This window comes from Haemaphysalis longicornis, unplaced genomic scaffold (assembly GCF_048455015.1).
Source record: "Haemaphysalis longicornis isolate Haplotype H1 unplaced genomic scaffold, Haemaphysalis longicornis Haplotype H1 scaffold_10, whole genome shotgun sequence".
In the NCBI taxonomy this organism is placed as follows: domain Eukaryota; kingdom Metazoa; phylum Arthropoda; class Arachnida; order Ixodida; family Ixodidae; genus Haemaphysalis; species Haemaphysalis longicornis.
The window spans coordinates 100,846,137-100,865,693 of NW_027526204.1; the positions used below are offsets into that span (position 1 = coordinate 100,846,137).

Here is a 19,557-nt window from a genome sequence, read left to right on the forward strand (position 1 = left end):
TGCCCGGTGGTGAATAAGTTGTATGAAGAAGGGGTAAGTAGGAAAACAAAAAAAAGTGTTCTATGCGCCACAAAAAGAAGTTTGTAGAATGTTAAAAGAATGTTGTCTACAAAATTTCTTTCACGTGTGGGCAGCACAATATCGGGCAGACGGGCCGATGCGTTAACATCAGGCTGAGGGAGCATTTGCCCAGCCTAAAAGGACGCCCTTACACACATTTGGCAATGCATTGTGCGAAATGTACTTCAGGAAAGTGCAAAGCGATGTGTGATAACACGACCATTTTGTTCGTTCACCCAAATCGGACTACCAGGGAGATTATGGAAGCATGGCACATGCGTAAAATAACGGAAGGGTGCATAAGCCATCCCTCTATCGCCTAGTCAGAAAAAGAGATTGACTTGCTAACCAGCATGAAGTAGGTTGTTCATCAAGAAAGCGTTCTTAGTGATTAGACAATGCATGTGCACCATTCTGACCATACGCAGTGTTCATAAGAAGGACGTTGAGGGTATAAATGTGATATGTTCTTAATAAAGTTCAGTTGTTAGTCTGTGCTTGTCTTCGTGTCAGCTTTTTCTGTGTCCCCGTATCGAGTGCGCCAAAGTTACCGCTAAATTGTCAAGCCAACTAGCCCGCCTATCCGTGTTATGACAATCTATATATATATATATATATATATATATATATATATATATATATATATATATATATATATATATATATATATATATATATATATATATATAAGCTTTGTCTGTGAACATTTTACACGGTGCTGTGAGACTCTCTCTTTCTCTCCCTCCCTCTTTCTTTTTAACCTTTTGTAGACCTTTTATTTTGTCCTTGTTAACATTTTCTGAACATATTGTTCACAGATATTTCGATTTGCACGGTGCTGTGCGTCCCTCTCTCCCCCCTCTCTCTCGCTGTCTCTAACCTTTTGTGAACATTTTATTTTGTTCTTGTTAACCTTTTGTGAACGTTTCGCTCACAGACGTTTCGATTTACACGGTCCTGTGCCGTGAGCACGGACGCCGGACGGCGGACGGACAAGCCACGGCCTTTAGGTGCTTCGCCCCTAAAAGTACAAACATTTCATTCAGCATTCAAGCGTCAAGTAAGAGATTTATGAAATTCGAGATAACGTGTATAGAGTTTCAACCTTTCAACATTACAATAACCACACGAATTCTATACAATGACCGCACTTTTAAATCAATCTTTACGTTCAATGCAACGAGGGAAAGCGTTCAACTCGGACTCAAACTTCATCACTCGTGACAAAACAAGAACCAAAAATGACTTCGCTGTGTACGTTGATCAAAAATTACCGAACGATACCACTAACCCCAAGCTGAACCATGAACATATACAACATTTAAGTGGGAATATTGGGCTTTTCAAAGAGACAAATTCACATATTGCGTTATCAAAAGAAATATGCCTCAGCACGTTTCATTTGATCACTTTGGTGGCCTAACATTCCAAATTCCTCTCGCTGAGAGGGAAGGGCAAGCATTTCCATTAAGGACAGCTCGGAAGAGAACCACTGAGTCTCGCAGTTTGTCACAGGAATACTTGAGTACAACTTTAGAGCAATGGAGACACTTTAAAACAAGAGTATATATATATGATGATGATGATGATGGTTGGATGTTTATGGCGCAAGGCCAACTGGGGCAAAGAGCGCCAAAACAACAGTCATATATGAGGGGTGAAACCTTAAACACAAAGTAAAGTCAGTAAAAACAAAAGTGAAATCACAAAACAACAATGAGCATGGCTGGTGTATAGGGCCAGATTTCATGATGCGTGATAGGAAATGAGGTTTAAAAACATAACCTCTGACAAATACTCAAACACACGTTTCACAGAAACAATGGCATCGTCACCTAGAAAAAACAATGGATGTAGGGGAATATGTTGTCTTTCGAGTTTTCTGAGGTGTTTGTGTCGTGTTGTGTGAAGTGCCTTGCATGTGATTAGTATGTACACTACGGATATGGCCTCTCCGCACCTGCTGCACTGGGGTCTAGAAGATCCCGTCAGCAGATACGAGTGCGTCGCATGGGTGTGCTCTCTCCGCAGCCTACCCAAGGCGACTTCCGTGTGTCTGTTGCGTGAGTCAGCTGTGTACCGTCCCAAATGTGGCTTTATTACATGTAGTTTGTTGTCTGTCTGTTCGTCCCAGTGTGTTTGCCATGTTCTGCGCAGGTGTTGTCTTATGTGTGGCTTGAGGTCTGTGTAGGGTACGGTTGTTATGTCTACAGTGTTCCTGAGTGCAGCAGCAGCAGCCCTCTCGTCTGCCAACTCATTCCCAGCGATCCCAGCGTGTCCTGGAACCCAGCAGAGGAGCAGCTGATGCTTCTTTGCATACACAGACATAATAGTGTTGTATACAAGATTAACTATGTGGTTTTTGGAGGGCTTGCGCGATGCCAGTGCGCGAACAACACTCAATGAATCTGTATAGATGATGGAATTGGGAATCTGGTTCTCAAGAAAGTGTCGTACAACAAGTAAAATTCCATACGCTTCTGCTGAAAAAATTGTTGTGTGCACGCTCATGGTTCTGGCTGCATTGAAATTTGGACCATGAGCAGCGCACGACACCATAGTGGAGGTTTTAGAAGCGTCACTATAAATTTCTGCACATGTGTATTTAAACTGCAAAGACAGAAAGTGCTGCAGTATTGCAGCTCGTGGTACACGATTTTTGTCAAGTCTCATAAAAGAAAGGTCGCACGACACAGGGCGAACTTGCCAAGGCGGTAAACTGTTAGAAAAGGATGAACTGTACACGTCTAAAAAAAAATTCCCTCGCACTTCCCCGAGGGGGAGAGTGTGTAAGTGCGAATGCATGGTTGTTGATTGCGCGATTACGGTGGATATCGTGATCTTAATGAGTAGTCTAGAGATTACACACACGCACACAACTACAAAGAAAGATATTTCACTCGTTATTGCTGGTACCGTTGCCCGGTCCGCCATCATCGTTATCGAGATGCAGGACCAGGACCGCTCCCGACGACGGCGCGCGCTAGACTGATACCCTCCCGCGCCACGCGGCCGCTACACGAGCGCCCTCACGCGTCGGAATGCGGAGCGCCCGCTACGCGAGCGAGAGCTCTCCCGCCCGAAGTGGAGAGGAGGCGTCCAACACCCGCAGTCACTGAGCGGAGAGAGGAGGAGGAGAGTAGCGCCCGCCGTTACGGCGAGGGCTACACGAGCGCCCTCACGCGTCGGAATGCGGAGCGCCCGCTACGCGAGCGAGAGCTCTCCCGCCCGAAGTGGAGAGGAGGCGCCCAACACCCGCAGTCACTGAGCGGAGAGAGGAGGAGGAGAGTAGCGCGCGCCCATCTCCCCCCGTTGCTAGGGAAGACGAGGAGCGCGCGCACCCGCAGCTGTTGCTATGCGGATGACGGCGGCGGACGATTCAGGCTCGCTTAAGAAGTGCATTCGCACTTACAACGAAGCACTGAGATCCGAGGCTCGCTCTTTCACTCTAAGTGAAAAGGGCAGAGGAACGGATGGGCGATTTACAAAAATAACAGATGGGGATGTGTCGTTAAAGACAGTATAAAAAGGATGGTTATTCAGCGATGAAATTTTAAAAGCATAAATTAAGTCCATGTACGTCCGTTGGTTCTCAAGGCTCCACTTATTACATTCGACATACAGACTCTCGACAGGGCTAGTGCGAAAAGCACCCGACGCAAGCCGTAGCCCCAAGTGTAGCACTGGGTCAAGCATTCGCAACGCTGTTTTAGTCGCCGACCCATATACCACACTGCCATAGTCCAAACGAGAAAGGGTATATATATATATATATATATATATATATATAAATCTAGAGAAAGATAAACTCACAAAGCGCGCAGAAATAGTATAAGTAAAGAGTCGGATACACAGCAAGAACAATAACAAACAATGTTTACTTACGTAGCGGCAATGGGACTTGCCTTCATCAGAGTAAAGTTACATGATTATGGTGTCGCAAACATTGAACACATTTCTTATATAGGTTTGCATAAAACTGTAAGAAGGAATGGAAAATGTTTCGCAAATGGAGAGTGTGCATACAGTCAGGCTACGCCTACGTTACAACATCAACCAACAAACAACAACAACAAAAAAAAAAAAAAAAAAAAAAAAAAAAAAAGGGGGGGGGGGAGCAAGAGAGAGAAAAAGGGGTCGTGTTAACAATGCAGCGTTCAAGGTTGCACCATGACGGGTCAACGTATGCCGCGCGGGTTGCAAGTTCAGACAATGGGGGAAAATGGTCAACCGCGGTTTGTAAAGAAAGGGAAGAGTATACAGCAAGGTATTCAGTGGCTGGGGAGACTGGTTCTAGGGAAAGCGAAGATGGGTGTGGCCCCCGCGGATGAAGAGAATAGATAGGGGGCACAAAAGAGCATTTCACAGAAGCTAGCAATCGAACAGGAAATAGGTAGGGTCACAAAAGGTTAAACATGAATAGATCACAAAGAGTTAAACATTCTTAAGAATGTTTAACTCTTTGTGATCTATTCATGTTTAACCTTTTGTGACCCTACCTATTTCCTGTTCGATTGCTAGCTTCTGTGAAATGCTCTTTTGTGCCCCCTATCTATTCTCTTCATCCGCGGGGGCCACACCCATCTTCGCTTTCCCTAGAACCAGTCTCCCCAGCCACTGAATACCTTGCTGTATACTCTTCCCTTTCTTTACAAACCGCGGTTGACCATTTTCCCCCATTGTCTGAACTTGCAACCCGCGCGGCATACGTTGACCCGTCATGGTGCAACCTTGAACGCTGCATTGTTAACACGACCCCTTTTTCTCTCTCTTGCTCCCCCCCCCCCTTTTTTTTTTTTTTTTTTTTTTTTTTTTTTTTTTTTTTTTTTTTTGTTGTTGTTTGTTGGTTGATGTTGTAACGTAGGCGTAGCCTGACTGTATGCACACTCTCCATTTGCGAAACATTTTCCATTCCTTCTTACAGTTTTATGCAAACCTATATAAGAAATGTGTTCAATGTTTGCGACACCATAATCATGTAACTTTACTCTGATGAAGGCAAGTCCCATTGCCGCTACGTAAGTAAACATTGTTTGTTATTGTTCTTGCTGTGTATCCGACTCTTTACTTATACTATATATATATATATATATATATATATATATATATATATATAACAGAACTAAGGGTTGGCAGTCAAGAAAACCTCGGAAAGCAAAGGGGAGGTTGTAGTAGGTCATTGAAACAGATAAAGAATTTGGAAAGAAAGAAAGAAAGCGGAGAAAAAATGCCCGCCAGATGGGATCCGAACCCACGACCTCCAGAATACCGGTCTGGTGATCGCACCAGATCGGTATTCTGGAGGTCGTGGGTTCGGATCCCACCTGGCGGGCATTTTTTCTCCGCTTTCTTTCTTTCTTTCCAAATTCTTTATCTGTTTCAATGACCTACCACAACCTCCCCTTTGCTTTCCGAGGTTTTCTTGACTGCCAACCATAATTTCTGTGTTATTTCTACGAGCCCCTCATTCCTATTCTGATTCGCTATCTATCTATATATATATATATATATATATATATATATATATATATATATATATATATATATATATATATATATATATATATATATATATATATATGCTGCAGAATGCATTATTTTCAGTTGGTTTCCCGCCCCTGTTTCCTCCGAAAAGCAACTCAGTAAAAGAACGCGACCAGTTCAGCGTTAAAAATCTAGTCGAGAGAACCCTAGCTTTATTCAAAAGGTGGTCATCGCGAAATGGAAGAAAAATTCAAGACATTTCAAACTTCGCGATACAGGGACGTGACAACGGCAGCAGTAACGTACTTCTGGGCCAGAACTAAAAACATAGCTGTCCGCTTGTTAACGGCGTGTCGTCAGCGTTCAGGTGATAGCATCAAAGGGAATTAGAGTCCGCTGTGCCATCGCCCAGTCGTGTTTCTGGGCGGAGGCTTAGGCCGGCTGTCGCCAGTTGTACAAACAAGGTGCTGGGATATTTACGTGTTTCATCTTGAATACTTGTGTTTTGCACTGACATTGGCATCATGATTATAGGGACAAATGCGCCTTTTATGATTTTGAGGAAACAAACTGTCAGTCACTCAAACTTGTATTTTGTCTTCATTACATTGTATTACATTGAATGTCTCTTGTGTTCAAATACAACCAAAAATCCATCTACCCAAACCAAATCTTACGATGTTCACGAACAAACGAGGAATTTCAGATTCCACCAAAGGTGCCTACAGGCACCTTCGGGGGAATCCGAAATAGCGTCCATCACCTTCACAAGTCGGGTGATGGACGTTGTTGTACTGCCCAGGAGTTTGCTGGGCTCTCGAAGGAACCGAGGACGCGTTGACGCACTTGTGTGCTACTAAAAGACTGCCCGCCCAATACGAACGAGGCGCATGCAGGCCAAAATCACTGTTTCTTTTTTCAGGAAATAAATTCGTTTCCCCCATAACCGCTAGCGCTAATTGTCACTATTTTCACCGCGGACTTTTAGCGCATTGCGTAATTATTGGCAGGTGAGCCGCGCCGAAAGTACGATTTCATGGCAGCTGCTGGAAAGCGCAATGCTTTACAGATGGAATTTATGGAATCAACTGCTTTTGAAATTACCGTACCCATTTTACCAAGTTCCCGATTTAACGAAATATTTTTCGCAAATTTCGGTCAAGTCGTTACATCTGGTTTTAAATGTTGTCCCGATTGTACGTCAGAAATTCGTCAAATGTTTGTGTGCCTCAACTTTGTTGGAGCGGTACGCCAGCGTACCGAAATGAACGGAACAGACCGGAGTCGAGCACGGGGCATTCGCTATATTATACGTGAAAGCTAACACACATAAGGTGCAGGGTTGTGCCATCGTCCTCACCCACAACGGTTAGCCTCCGAATTAAGTTGACGGGGGGGCCCCGGCAGTCGGTCTGTGATGTCATTTTGAGGGGTAGGCGCGCTCAGTAATTGTTTTACATGGCCGATTGGAGCCCTGAAAGTTAAAGGCACGGGACTGCAGACCCGGTAGCCGCCACCTCACTCCCGCCGAGTTTTCGGCAGCAGAAGCGTGTTGGGGAGACATCGGGAATGTGAGACCGCCACGGGCGACCTCCAGGCACCTAACTAGGCATTTCCAGAGAAGCACCTTCAGACGAGCGCATCACGAGACCGATTGGTTGGTAAGGTATTATTTGTTGCAAAGGCGATTGCCCTAATCACTTTCACGGGAAGGCGTGGTTTACCATTGTCTTCGACTGATCGTGCTAATAACTCCAAATTACAACCATCTTCCGGTTTATATACGATATTTATTTTGTGATGCCTCTAGCACTGCTGCACAGAAAAAGCGGGAAAGACGTTATGCCATAAGGTAACATTCGGTAAACGCACTATCTTAATTTTTTCAGTGTCCCATGTATTTCCAAAGCTGTAGTTGCTGTATTACTTATAAACAAAAAGAACATCTTTCGAATCAAGAAAAAAATGAAGCATGTAGCCTTACACTTGTCACGCTCCGGTTCGAAATGCACGTGCATAAGGTTTACAGTACGCATGCGCAGCCCTTGTCGGTGATGGCGAACAAGGCAGCAAAGCCTGCACAGCCAACCAAACGGGCGTAATCAGGTCTTTCTTGGCTGCCACCCACTGCTGAAATGAGAATTAAATAAATAGGAAACGTCGCTCCACTCGCGCAGAACGTCATGCTATGTTTCAACGGGCAGATGATCACCGCATGTGAGGGAATTCCAAGCTTGAAAGCTACATGATGCTGCATGTATCATCGGCTTTTTGCTCTTATTTATTTGCATTCCTCCGAACCCAGTACACTAGAGATACACTTCCGAAGCGAAAGATAATAGCAAGCCCCAGTGACACAAGAACGAACTGGAATGAACAGCTAAATGTACCTTGCGCTTGCGTCTTGGCTGTGCAACGTGTGAATTTACTTTCTGCCGCGAATCTGGCTTCCGTGTCTTCACATGCGCGTGGAAGCGTCATCCGAAGCAAACCGTGAAATATCCACGCTTGGTACGGGAACAGTCGGCTTAGTATGGCCGTGCCACCTGGCAAGTACGAATGCCCCCGTCTGCCCAATGATGTCTGGCTCCGAATCCTTTCCTATGTGAACAGCGATACGCTGCTTGCCATCCAAGCCACTGCGTCTCGCTTCAGTAACATCATCAGAGACGAACATCTTGCAGAGAACATCATCTGCGCTCCAAGTTCCGACGAATGGACGTTGCAGCTGTTCTTCGCGACGCGTGCGAGGCACAAGGTGAAGGTTCTGGACGTGTCCAACTGCATAGTGGCCGCTCCAGACGTCATCCTCTACTTGGTCGGCACCTGCAGCACGCTGACGGAGCTCCTGTGTGTCAACTGCCCGCTGCCCTACACTCCCTTCCTGATAGTCCTGATGGAACGGCTGCCTCATCTTCATCGTCTAGACTGGTCTTTCTTCGGCAGAAACCACATGGACGACCACATGCATCGTCTCACGGCACTGTACAACGAGAAGGCGATACCGCAATTGCGCAGCACGTACGTGGAAGTGGCCTGTAAGGGCGCGGACAACCACGAACTCCTATTCTTTTTACTGCAGCGTTGCATTGTGCTTCAGAAGTTGCATCTCCACTCTGTTTACGACGACTTCACGGAAGCCACGGCCACGTGGATCGGCACGGCAACGCTGGCCAGAGCCTTCGACCCAATCTTTGTGTACACAACCGAGCTAGACACGGTGCGGGGCAGGAAGTGGTTTTGCAGCTTGTTCATTCAGTTGCTGCTGAAGCCGTCAAACTGGTTTGCGGGCGCCTGCGTGTTCGGCAACCTGCTATGCCTTAGGGCGTCCACTGCCGGCGCCAGCTCCTCGCACAGCAATGCTATGCCTCCATCTATTCTACATCCCCTTTGCAAGCAGGTCGTCGTGGCACTGAGCTACGAAGCCGGTGTTGAAACTACATTGCTAAAAGCGGCGAGTGAAATGACTTGGACGCATATCGAAGCGCTCACGCTCGCATTGTTGCCTTACGCAGAGTCGGCAACCCCTACGTGCTCCGACTCCAAGTTCAGGGCACCACTTATTACATTCCTCAGTTCCTTCCGAGATCTCACAGAGCTTAACCTGACCTCGTTTCACTTCAGCGAGGGCGTGGACGTCTGTGAAATTCTTGCTGCGGTTACCTTGAGGCTTCGAGCGCTGTCACTCACGCCTTGTGGCATCAACGGGGGACATTCTTTCATAAACTTGGCAAAGGTTTCATCAAAGCTCGAGGAACTGGACGTGAGGATGAACTCCGACAATGTCAGCCTGTTCTGCGCCTCCTGTCACCAGCCTTTTCGAGTGGGTACAAATGAGGCGGCTTTTCTTCAGCAGCACAGTCCACTCAGGCGCTTCAGTCTGTGCAACGTGGCGACAGTGCTATCCCTCGACTTCATCGGCCAACTCCGCCCGTCGGAGCTTCGGCTCTCGTTCACGGATTGGTACACAATCGCTGTGACGTGTAACATAGGCTATCTGCTCGGCTGGAACTACAATTTGCGGTCCCTCGTCCTGACTGACCGAGCGCTTTTTCGCGGCCTTCAATTCTACCAGCAATCACTTGACGTCCTCAGCGGCCTCAATCATCTCAGCCTTGATGTGGCCATGCTGACGGTTGACGGGGAAGTGTGGGACTTTTGTAACCACATGACTGCTCGACTTCCACTCTTGGAGAGTCTTCACTTGCACTACGTCGGTGTCGATAACTTGGCTCGGACACTGACTTGGTTGCGGAAACCAGCCTGGCATCGGGAAACTAGCCAACAAGGCGGACAGCCTCTTGGAGCCCTGCTGACGGACAGGCCGTGTATCGGCTGTTCGATGGCCACTTTTATTGGCATGCACAAGCCTCGGAATCGCAGGCATAACTGCTTGTAGATCCTTTTTGTCGAACATTCTTGCACCACTTTTAACCTTACTTGAGGCAGAATGAACATATTTTTATCACCGTATTGACAACTTCGAAACATTCGGGAGCTGTAGTTAGCAGGACGCATGCACGTCGCAGTGTTCGTTGAATTTCAGCGCACTTTTAATGCATTTAGAAGTCTGCGATTGTTTTCATTTCCTACATCTGAAGCCCTTCCAATATGATCTCGTATGTTTTTAAAGGGGTGGCCGAGATGTCCGAGCTAATTCGGTAAACGTGTTGCCACTATTTCGGCCGAAATGTTTTAGTACAGTTCTGTGTGGAATTTTGTGACACTTTTATCCTGTCGTGGCGAAGATAGTATAATCTCTGATGTAGCTGTGTTTTTGGCGAAGCGCACAGCGCGCATTTTAGGGCCTGTTCTTTATCAAACTACGAATCGTTCTACAATCGCTGGCATGTGGCGTAGTTTATCAATGTAACAAAATCATCAATTTGTGTCACGTCTACTCTACCGTGCTTTATTGGAATAAAAACATTGAACGGAGTTGTTGGTTTAGCTACATTTCTTAAACGGCAAAGGTGAATGTCGCGGTGGTATATTACTCACAACTTCTGGGAACTGCAGAACCAGCGAATATGTGGATTCTGGTGCCGCAAATATGGGCTCTCACTTTGTTTGTGTGAACGCCGAGAAAATGCTAAGCAACGTAAAGTCTTTGTCAAAATTTTGTGGGCCGAGGGGAGCTTTTGCTCTTGCTTTTGTAGTGTGTCCGGCGCGACGACTGCTGCGCAAAGTGCCTGCGCTGAAGTGAAGTGCGCCTGCTTTGAGAAACAGGCCCTCCTGCACTTATCGCGGCAGCCATACGACGAAAGGAAACGCGAAAGTTCCTCTCTCTCTTTAGCCGCGTAACCAGCCGACAGCGGCAAGAGAAGCGCCCCTGCTCGTCCGCGCGCCTGCTCCGGCCACGGTGGCCGTGGCCCACAAAATTTTGAGAAAGACTGTACATGACAACACTTCATGCACATTTTGCGACACGTGCGTGCAATTGTGATACACTGAACTACGCATGAAGGAGCGCATAGTTTTTAGTACATGACGCGCATTGTTGCCAGGAACCGCGTATACGCAGTTAAATCAAGTTTCGGACATGTGCAGCTTTCCCGCTCATGGCAGTTCTTTCAACAGTGAGTACTCTGCAATTTTTTAGCGAAATGAAAACTTCTTTTGCACAGCTAATATTTGGGGTTAATACTTGCTTTGTGCACAGTTTCAAGTCGCGCACGTTGCGCGATTGGGTTCCTGAGACATTGGAACTATCCCGTAGAAATGCATGGGGAGTTAGATTTGATAGCGAAATACACAAAAACATTATCAAAAACCTGAAATCTTCTTTTAGCGTTTTAATCTTCGCGTTGACTTCTAGCATTATGCCAAATATCATTTTCCTAAAGTGGTTTTTCTAGGTTCCCGAGAGGTTGTAATTTTGAGCGAGAAAGCTGGGTATGAGTTCGCGACCGACCTTAGCAAAGAAAGACCGCCGCCTTTCCATCGTCTGTTGGGCGATCGAAACATATAAAAAAATAGAGGAATATATCTGCATGCGGCGTTTTCAATCTGCGCAGCTGCGAAATTCAATAACGCTCCCTTAACCGTGAGGCGAACGCGATTAGAAAGATAAGCCAAAATGGTCACACACCGAACGATAGCCTTTCAAGGAGCCATGGAGAGAAAACACAAGTTTGATTCATTCGAAAGGTTGCCTCGTTAGAACCATAACACCACTTATAACGCAAACTTCGCTGAAATAAGCTACATAATTAGGAAAAAAGGAAATGACCATGCGACCCACCAGCTCATTTTCCGCAACAGAACCTATGATGTCACTCGAGAATGCTCTGCGATTGGCGGAGGCCCGCAAAAGCAAACGCATGTTAGGCAGGGCTTACAGTTTGCATAGCGAGCTATATGCTCGTGAAACATACTGCACATTCTTTTTATGACAAAGAACGGTGGAGTAAACGGTTGAAGTTCCGAACGAACACGCAAGCGTGTGCGCCAATGCGTACGAAACTACCGCCGGCCGAGCTCGACATCTCGCCGTCGCGCAGACGAATTTTCGGGTTCGAGGCTCTAGTGGGCCAACTAACCGTTCCAGCACGCACAGCCGCGACCTTGCTTCGTATCGTAATCCCTTCACAGGAGGTTGGCCGTCATATCGCCAACCAGCAAAGGTAAAAATAGAAACAAGGGGAGTAAGGAACAGCAAGAAGCGACGAGATAGTGCCAGTCGTCGCATAAGTTTCGAATGGTGTTGGCTTGCTGCTGTCGTTACGAGCTCGTTTCTAATTTACAACCACTGAAAACTTCACCTTGTTCGAGTACTTTACAATGAAATTTCGTTGCTGCGTTTTCAAGTGCCCATGTAGTACGGGCAAATCGTCGAGGGAGTGCGACATCCCCGCCGATGAAGAGATCTCCTTTCATGTGCTGCCAAACGACGAACCGCGGCGATGCAAGTGGCTACGTTTTGTGAACTTTGCAAACGGAGGAGAAAGGGAGCTAAAGGAAGTACGAGTGTTCTCGCTTCATTTCCGACGAAGTGATTACGGCAGGGACCCTTACGTTAGCTCACTCCTTGGACATGCTGGCGCTCGTCGCCAACTTCGTCAAATCGTCGTCCAAGCGCTCTGACCTTGGGGGAAAAAAAGTGCCGTACACACCGCGCATTGACGCTCGTATCTTTCTGGTCGGAGCAGAGAGCTCGCGCGAACGGCTTTCATTACACGACACCGGCCAACTGGCATAAGCGATACTGCTACTGAAATTGAACTATTAATAACCGTAATAAAAATACGGCACATACGTACCAGTCTGTATTCGTCCGTCGCGACGGGGCTGACGAGGCAGCGGTGCCGACGGCAGGGCGTTCGTCTGTTGTGGCTATCGCGGAATGGTCGCTTTCCCGTCCACCGCGTATAACACAACTCCTGCCGCTCGTGCACATAGAAGCATTGAGCGTTCAAGTGGTGTGATGTTGTTAAATGCAAGCCCTAGCTCCTCGGCGAGAGTTTTGTTCTCCGGATAAGACGATTCCATGACTAGGGCTGTGGGTGCACTAGGTTTTACTAGTATTTTTAAAATGGCCGCCGTCTCGGTTTCGGCACGAGTTTCGGTTCCTGTCTGACTCCCGCGTGTGGGTGCTATATGGAGTCGACATACTAAGTATCTGTTTCATGGACCGGCTCGTATGACACCATTGTTCACGTCACGAAATGTGCAATTTTAGCGGGAGATTTAAAATCTTGGCTTAAATTGCGTTATTTCTCAGTGAATAAAGGATCATTTGCTCCCGGGAAAGCACTTGGGGTACTATGAAACACCTAATCTTTGGAATAAAACAAACTTTTGTTTTCTCTTCATGGCTGCTTTCAAAACCAATGTTAGACTCTAAATTGTTCGTACTGCGCAAAAGCGGCGCATCGGCCAGATGCGTGTCATGTACTGAAAACTAGGCTCTGCGTAGTTCGTCTTTCGATGGTTCATCAAGTGGTACACAGTTTGCGCTGCTGCATTTAAGGCGCTGCAACTTTCCTTAAAGTCTTTCTGCGCTGCGTGGAAGACTTCGCGAGTATAGCAAATTTTTAATTAACCTCAAAGTTTATAGATATCAAAAAAGGAGGAGCTTTTATTTCGGTAGAGATGCTGGACCACCTCTCCCATCAAGCTATTTCCGCCTGTGCATACTCGACACTTGTGCACAGTTCGACCAGGTGGGCTTGAAATGCTTGAAAAGGGTATTCTATTTTTGCTGGTATTTAGGAACAGCTAGCAAACCAGGTCTGAGCGCTTTATGTACGCACATCCCCAGCCACACACAAAGTGGCTGTATACATTATTGTGGGATCTTGAAATGCCAGCCGAAGCTGTTGTGTTTTCCCCGAATCCACCTCAAGTGCGCGTCAGTTGTTTTCTCTCTTCGTGTGGTTTAGGAGAACGTATGGGATACGTCACCTGCGTTTGCGCGTTACAGACAATAACTATTTCACGTCCGTCAAAACTAGTCGACGGGAACGGCCTCCAGAGAGGAGCACAAGCCGATACGCCGGATGCCGCGGTGGCCGACATCATTCCTAATATTTGTAAGCGCTTTAAGCGGTGCACAAACAGCCTATCTTACTCTGAATCTAGGGGATGTCACTGTAAAAATTCTGCGAAAGTCGCACCGAATGGGAGGTAAACAGCAAAAAAGGATACCTTCGCAGGTTAATTTTTTCAAAATCTCAAAATAGGGTTATTTCTCAAATTTCGATTAAGTTAGATTTTTTAAAGTTGTGCTCTTAAACATTCCGAACATAGATGTTGTTAATAGATGCATGTCACAACCTGTTCTAGGTGAAAATCATATTTTTACAGGAAGCAGGGATATTATAAACTGCAGCGTGATACTGCAAAAGCATTGCGAATAATTGTTTTCATTTCAAAATTTCTTCACCTTTTTATGATACTGTGAACGACTTCTCACGGCTACGTAGTTCATAATCAAAACTCTGCATAATGTTGGGACTGGGCCTTCCCACCGCAGTCACCAATATTGTGACTCGCATCCCAGCTTGTCACCACTGTTGCAAATCAGCCATCCCGAAGCTGTCGCCGATGTTGGGACTGGACCCTCTCGCCACAGCCGCTGTTCCGACTGGCCATCCGAGCAGAGTCACCGGTGTAGCGACGTTGCCTTGCTCCGTCCGCTATCAAAGCGGTGCAGAGCAGAGCGATGAAGTTCTCGAGCCGACGAAAACTTGAAGCAACATTTATATACAGTATGTACAAGTGTAACAAAGCGTTCCACGGCTCGCACAAAGGCGACAGCACCTCTCCACTCGGTGCCTCCGAAAGGTGCCGCCGAAGTATGCCGACGATAAGTGCCTCCGTGCGGGTTTTTATACCCCCGGAAGGCCGTTGCGGCACCGACAACTTTGAATCGCTCCAATCAGGACTCCGCTGGCCGAAGATTGAAATCCGACGAATAGAGGCTAAGCGGTTGCGTCAGCTGAGCCGGAACGATGGGGAAGAGAAAGCGACGCCGTCGCCATCTCAGCGAAGCCGCCTCCACGCTAGTAGCAGCCTATCGGTTGCCGGTCGTTCACCCGATGCATGATTCGGGATAGCCGCCGCGACGCACCAGGGACAGGCGACTCTGCAGCGGGGCACGTTTGAGCCTGTCGGCCGCGGGCGGTTTGGTCTGGTTTGGAAGAGGGGTGAATCGGCCCCGCAGAAGGCGCGTCGCTCCATGAAACGAATTTGGGCTGGGTTCTCTGGCACAACAATAAACAATTTATCCACAAGAGTAAATTGTAGACAATTAGCTCTTTGATGTTTCAACAGAAGTCGGTGGGCTCGGTTTATCAGGCTGGCGTTCTATACAGAGCCTTTTAAATCCGGCACTACACATAGGGTGGTGGTGAAAACATTTATTGATCATTTGTTAGCCGAAGAGCAGCCTCTATGAGTGGGGTCCTCAGTCCAGGACTCCAATGGCGGACGCTATCCGGCGGGCCCGCTCGATCAGCCGTTGTTGTTCTTGCGGGGCAGTGCTGGACAGAGCAGCCTCCCAAGAGGAGAGGGTGGGGATGCGTATAGGGGTGAGCCCGTCTGGTGGACGCGGACACTCCCATACAGAGTGGTAGAGGGTGGGAGTGGGGCTCTGGCAAGCCGGGCAGTTGCCAGCCTATTGGGTGGGGTAGAAGAGGTGTTTGTGGTGTAAGTTTGGGAACGTGTGTGTCTGGAGCTGCCGCCATGACGTGGCGTCGGCGCGGGACAGAGAGTGGTGGGGTGGAGGTAGTGTTTTTCTTTGTGTGCAGTAGTAGGCGAGTGTGAGTGTATAGTTGAGAGGTTCGTGGGATGGGATGATGGAAGCTGATGTCTTGGAGCCACCCCGGATCTGCCTGCCCGTTTCCTCTGACGCCCGGCGGGTCATTTCTCGGGCGAGCGCGTGTGCGTGCTCATTTCCAGGAAGGGAGGCATGGCCAGGGGTCCAGACGATACGAATGAAGGGAAGCTTGGATGGATCGGAGTGTCGAAGAATGTTGTTTGCTTGGATGGAGAGGATTCCAGAAGAATATGCCCGGCAGGCGGCTTGCGAGTCTGTTATAATTGCCCAGGTTTCGTCGTCGTCAGCTTCCGCGGGTCGAGCGGTGGTGATGTGGGACACAGCCAATGCTATGGCTGTTTCCTCGGCCACCCTGATGGAATCGGTGCGTACAGAGCAAGTTGTTTGCGCATTTCCAGCAACTGCAGAGGCCACTGCCACTTTAGCGTTGGGGTTGGCTGGATAACTGGCTGCGTCGGTGTAAATCACATGTGGGCCCTGACCGTACCGGCGGGCTAGCACTTCGACTCGGGCGCGGCGTCGGCCCTGGTTGGTTTCCGCGTGCATGTTCTTGGGGAGCGGGGCAACTTGTAAACGTGCACGAAGGACAGGGGCGAGAGCCACAGGGTTTGGTGGGAGAGGTGACGACGGCTCGGGGTATCCCAGGCTGGCGAGCACGTGACGACCGGTGCGGGTGGTGCTAAGGCGGATAAGCTGACCAGCTCGTTGTGCCTCAATAATTTCCTCTATCGTGTTGTGGATACCCAATTGAAGGAGACGCTGTGTAGAAGTGTAGGGGGGAAGTCCAAGGGCTGCTTTGATTCCCGTCCGTAAGGCAGTGTTGAGGCGCTGGAGTTCGGAGCGCAGCCAATTGTGAAAGGGGACGTGGTAGGCAAGGCGGCTGATGAGTAAGGAATGAACTATGCGGAGGGTGTCTGCTTCCTTGAGGCCGGCGCGTCTGTTGGAGATGCGACGGATCATGTGCGTGATTTGCGGGATTTGAGTTTTGAGGAGGTGAACTGCGTGCGTGGCGCGGCCGTTAGACTGTAGATGGAGTCCTAGGACTCGGACTCGGTTGACGCACGGGATCAAATTACTGGTAAGGTAAACGGATATATCTGGCTTGGTTACTGGTCGCATGCGGGGAGGCAACACGAGGAGGCCGGACTTCTCCGCTGCGCAAGACAGGCCCCCCAGAGAGGCATAGTTCAGAACTACATCTGCTGCCTCTTGCAGGGCGTCCTGTATTTGGCCGTCCGATCCGCGTGTTGCCCACATGGTCACATCGTCCGCGTACAGCGCGTGGCGAAGCCCCGGAATTGCTTTGAGTAGAGGAGGCAGCTTAGCCATGGCCACATTGAAGAGTATCGGGGATAGAACTGAGCCCTGGGGCGTTCCTCTTCCAGTCAGTTGAAAGGGTGGTGAGCGGTGCTCACCTAACCCTATGGTGGCTGTCCTATCGGCCAGAAAGGCTCTGACGTAATTGTATGTGCGTTCTCCACAGTTTGATGATGCCAGATTGTCAAGAATGAGGTCGTGTGCGACGTTATCAAGCGCACCTTTTAGGTCGAGTGTCAGGACGGCGCGTGTTTGGGCTCTGTTGGGATGATCCAGGATGTCGTGCTTGAGTTGGAAGAGCACATCCTGTGTGGCCAGGTGGGAACGAAAACCGAACATTGTGTCGGGGAAAAAGTGGGTGGCTTCGAGATGTGGTTGCAGCCTAGCAAGAATTATATGTTCGAGAAGCTTGCCCAGACATGAAGTAAGTGAGATGGGGCGGAGGTTGCCAAATGAAAGAGGTTTGCCCGGTTTGGGTATCAGGATGATGTCCGCGTGCTTCCATTCCTGTGGTAGAGTGCCCTTGCGCCACGCATCGTTGTAGTAAGCCGCCAACTGGGTTATGGCGTGGTCGTCCAGGTTGCGAAGTAACTTATATTGGATGCCGTCCGCTCCCGGTGCGGTGCTTTTTGTGAGGTGTTGAAGGGCCGCTCTCACTTCTGCCTCTGTGATGTCAGCATCGAGCAGGACATTCGTGTCAGAGGTGTCTGGGTAAGGCCGATACTGGGGGCGGGGACCGACGCTGATATAGCGCTGTTTCAGTGTAGCGAGAAGGGTATCTTTGTCAAGGTTTTCCCTGCGGAGTAATGTACGGATGGCTTTGGTGGTTTCTGTTTTGGTCTGCTTGGGGTCGAGGAGACTGCGTAGCAGCGACCATGTCTTTGCTGTTCCAAGTGTTCCTTGTAGCTGGTTGCAGAAATTTTGCCAGTTGGCCCGTGTCAACTCTGCTGCGTAGCGTTCGTCTTCGGCGGTGAGCAAGGCGATCCGTTTACGAAGTTTCCGATTGTGCCTTTGCCCTCGCCATCGTTTGCTGAGGCTACGGCGGGCATCCAAAATATGAAGAAGGTGGCTGTCCACGTCTGGCATGTGGGCTGGTGTTTGTACGGTTCTAGTAGTGTCTGCCAGATCACTTTGAATTTGTTTAATCCACTCTGGGAGGGAAGGAAGAGGCGATTGCTCGGGGTCTCCAGTAGTTGACGTAGGGTCAGTTTCGGGTGAGCTATCGCCACTCGGTTGGGCACGACGCTTGCGGAAGGCGACCCAGTCGGTGATTGCGACCGATCGGTTGGAAACCTTGGCGCCGAAGTCCGCTATCTCAGTGAAGAGGATGCAGTGATCACTGCCGAGTGTCTCCCCAAGGTTAGACCACCTGTGGTTGCTGAGGCCACGGGTTAGAGTGAGGTCCGGACATGTATCCCGTGTAACGCTGTTACCCATGCGAGTGGGCTGGCCAGGTTCTGTAAGAACCGTAAGGTGGCACCTGGCTATTGTCAGGGCTAGCTTTCGTCCCTTGGGAGTTTCTGTCATGTAGCCCCAAGTAGGGTGTGCCGCGTTGAAGTCGCCCACTATAAGCACGGGGCTGTTGGTCCGTTTTGCTATAGAGAGGGTGCTGTCGAAGAGGTGGTCAAATGTGTCTCGTCTGGCCTGGGGCGTACTGTAAATGTTGAGCACGTATACACTTGTTTGCTTGGAGGTATTCGGGATGATTTCTAGTAATACGTGCGGGATGTGATGGGGACTGCTTGGAGAGTGATCAATGACTGCAATCCTCTTGTCTACAAATGTCGTCACTAGAGGCGCCTGGTCGTCATTTCTGGAGTTCGAGTACGGAGAGTAGCACGGTAGGGTGGGATCGCATCTGACTTCTTGAAGAGCAATTACGTCCGGCGAATTTGAGTGCGTGGCTATATATTGCAAAAGTGCCCCTTTCTTGCGGCGGTAGCCTCTACAATTCCATTGCCAAATGCGCAGGGGTTCGGGCGTATGACGGGTGTGTAGCTTTGGTGGTCTCGACTTGCTAGCCGTGTTGAGGGGGTGGCTGGGCGTAGTTTAGAGCATTGCCGGGACGATCCGTCGTGGGTGTGAGGCAGGGGTGGACGCGGCGTAAATCTCGGTGATCTCTCACTCCTCCATGCGTGTATGCGGGCAGAGTAAGTGGGAGAATCGGCTGGGGTTGAACTTGTTTGAGCACCTCGCGGATGGCATCAGTTACGAGGGTTCGGAGTTCGTTCTGAAGGGACTCGTGATGCGTCCGCAGCTGGCTCCGGATTTCATCAATGGTGGCCGTGTAGTGCTGTAAGGCTCGTGTGTGTTGTTGAGGGAGCTCGTCGACGTCTGCCTGCAGTTTTTGTATGGTGGCCGCGAATTGGGCTTGGAGGTCGGTTCGCATCACCTGGAGCGCATCGGGTATTGGG

The 19,557-nt window shown here is 48.9% G+C and overlaps 1 protein-coding gene across 1 annotated transcript; it reads left to right on the forward strand.

The window, feature by feature from the left end:
• Nucleotides 1-7,726: 7,726 nt before the first annotated feature.
• LOC144158969 (uncharacterized) lies at nt 7,727-10,482 on the forward strand. Its single transcript, XM_077690184.1, has one exon. It carries the CDS (start codon nt 8,078-8,080, stop codon nt 9,941-9,943), a length of 1,866 nt encoding a protein of 621 aa, XP_077546310.1. The 5' UTR covers nt 7,727-8,077; the 3' UTR covers nt 9,944-10,482.
• The last annotated feature ends 9,075 nt before the right edge of the window (nt 10,483-19,557 follow it).

Excerpts from the sequence above, each read along its gene's own strand:
- LOC144158969 (XM_077690184.1), top strand. The coding sequence starts at position 8,078 with ATGGCCGTGCCACCTGGCAAGTACGAATGCCCCCGTCTGCCCAATGAT.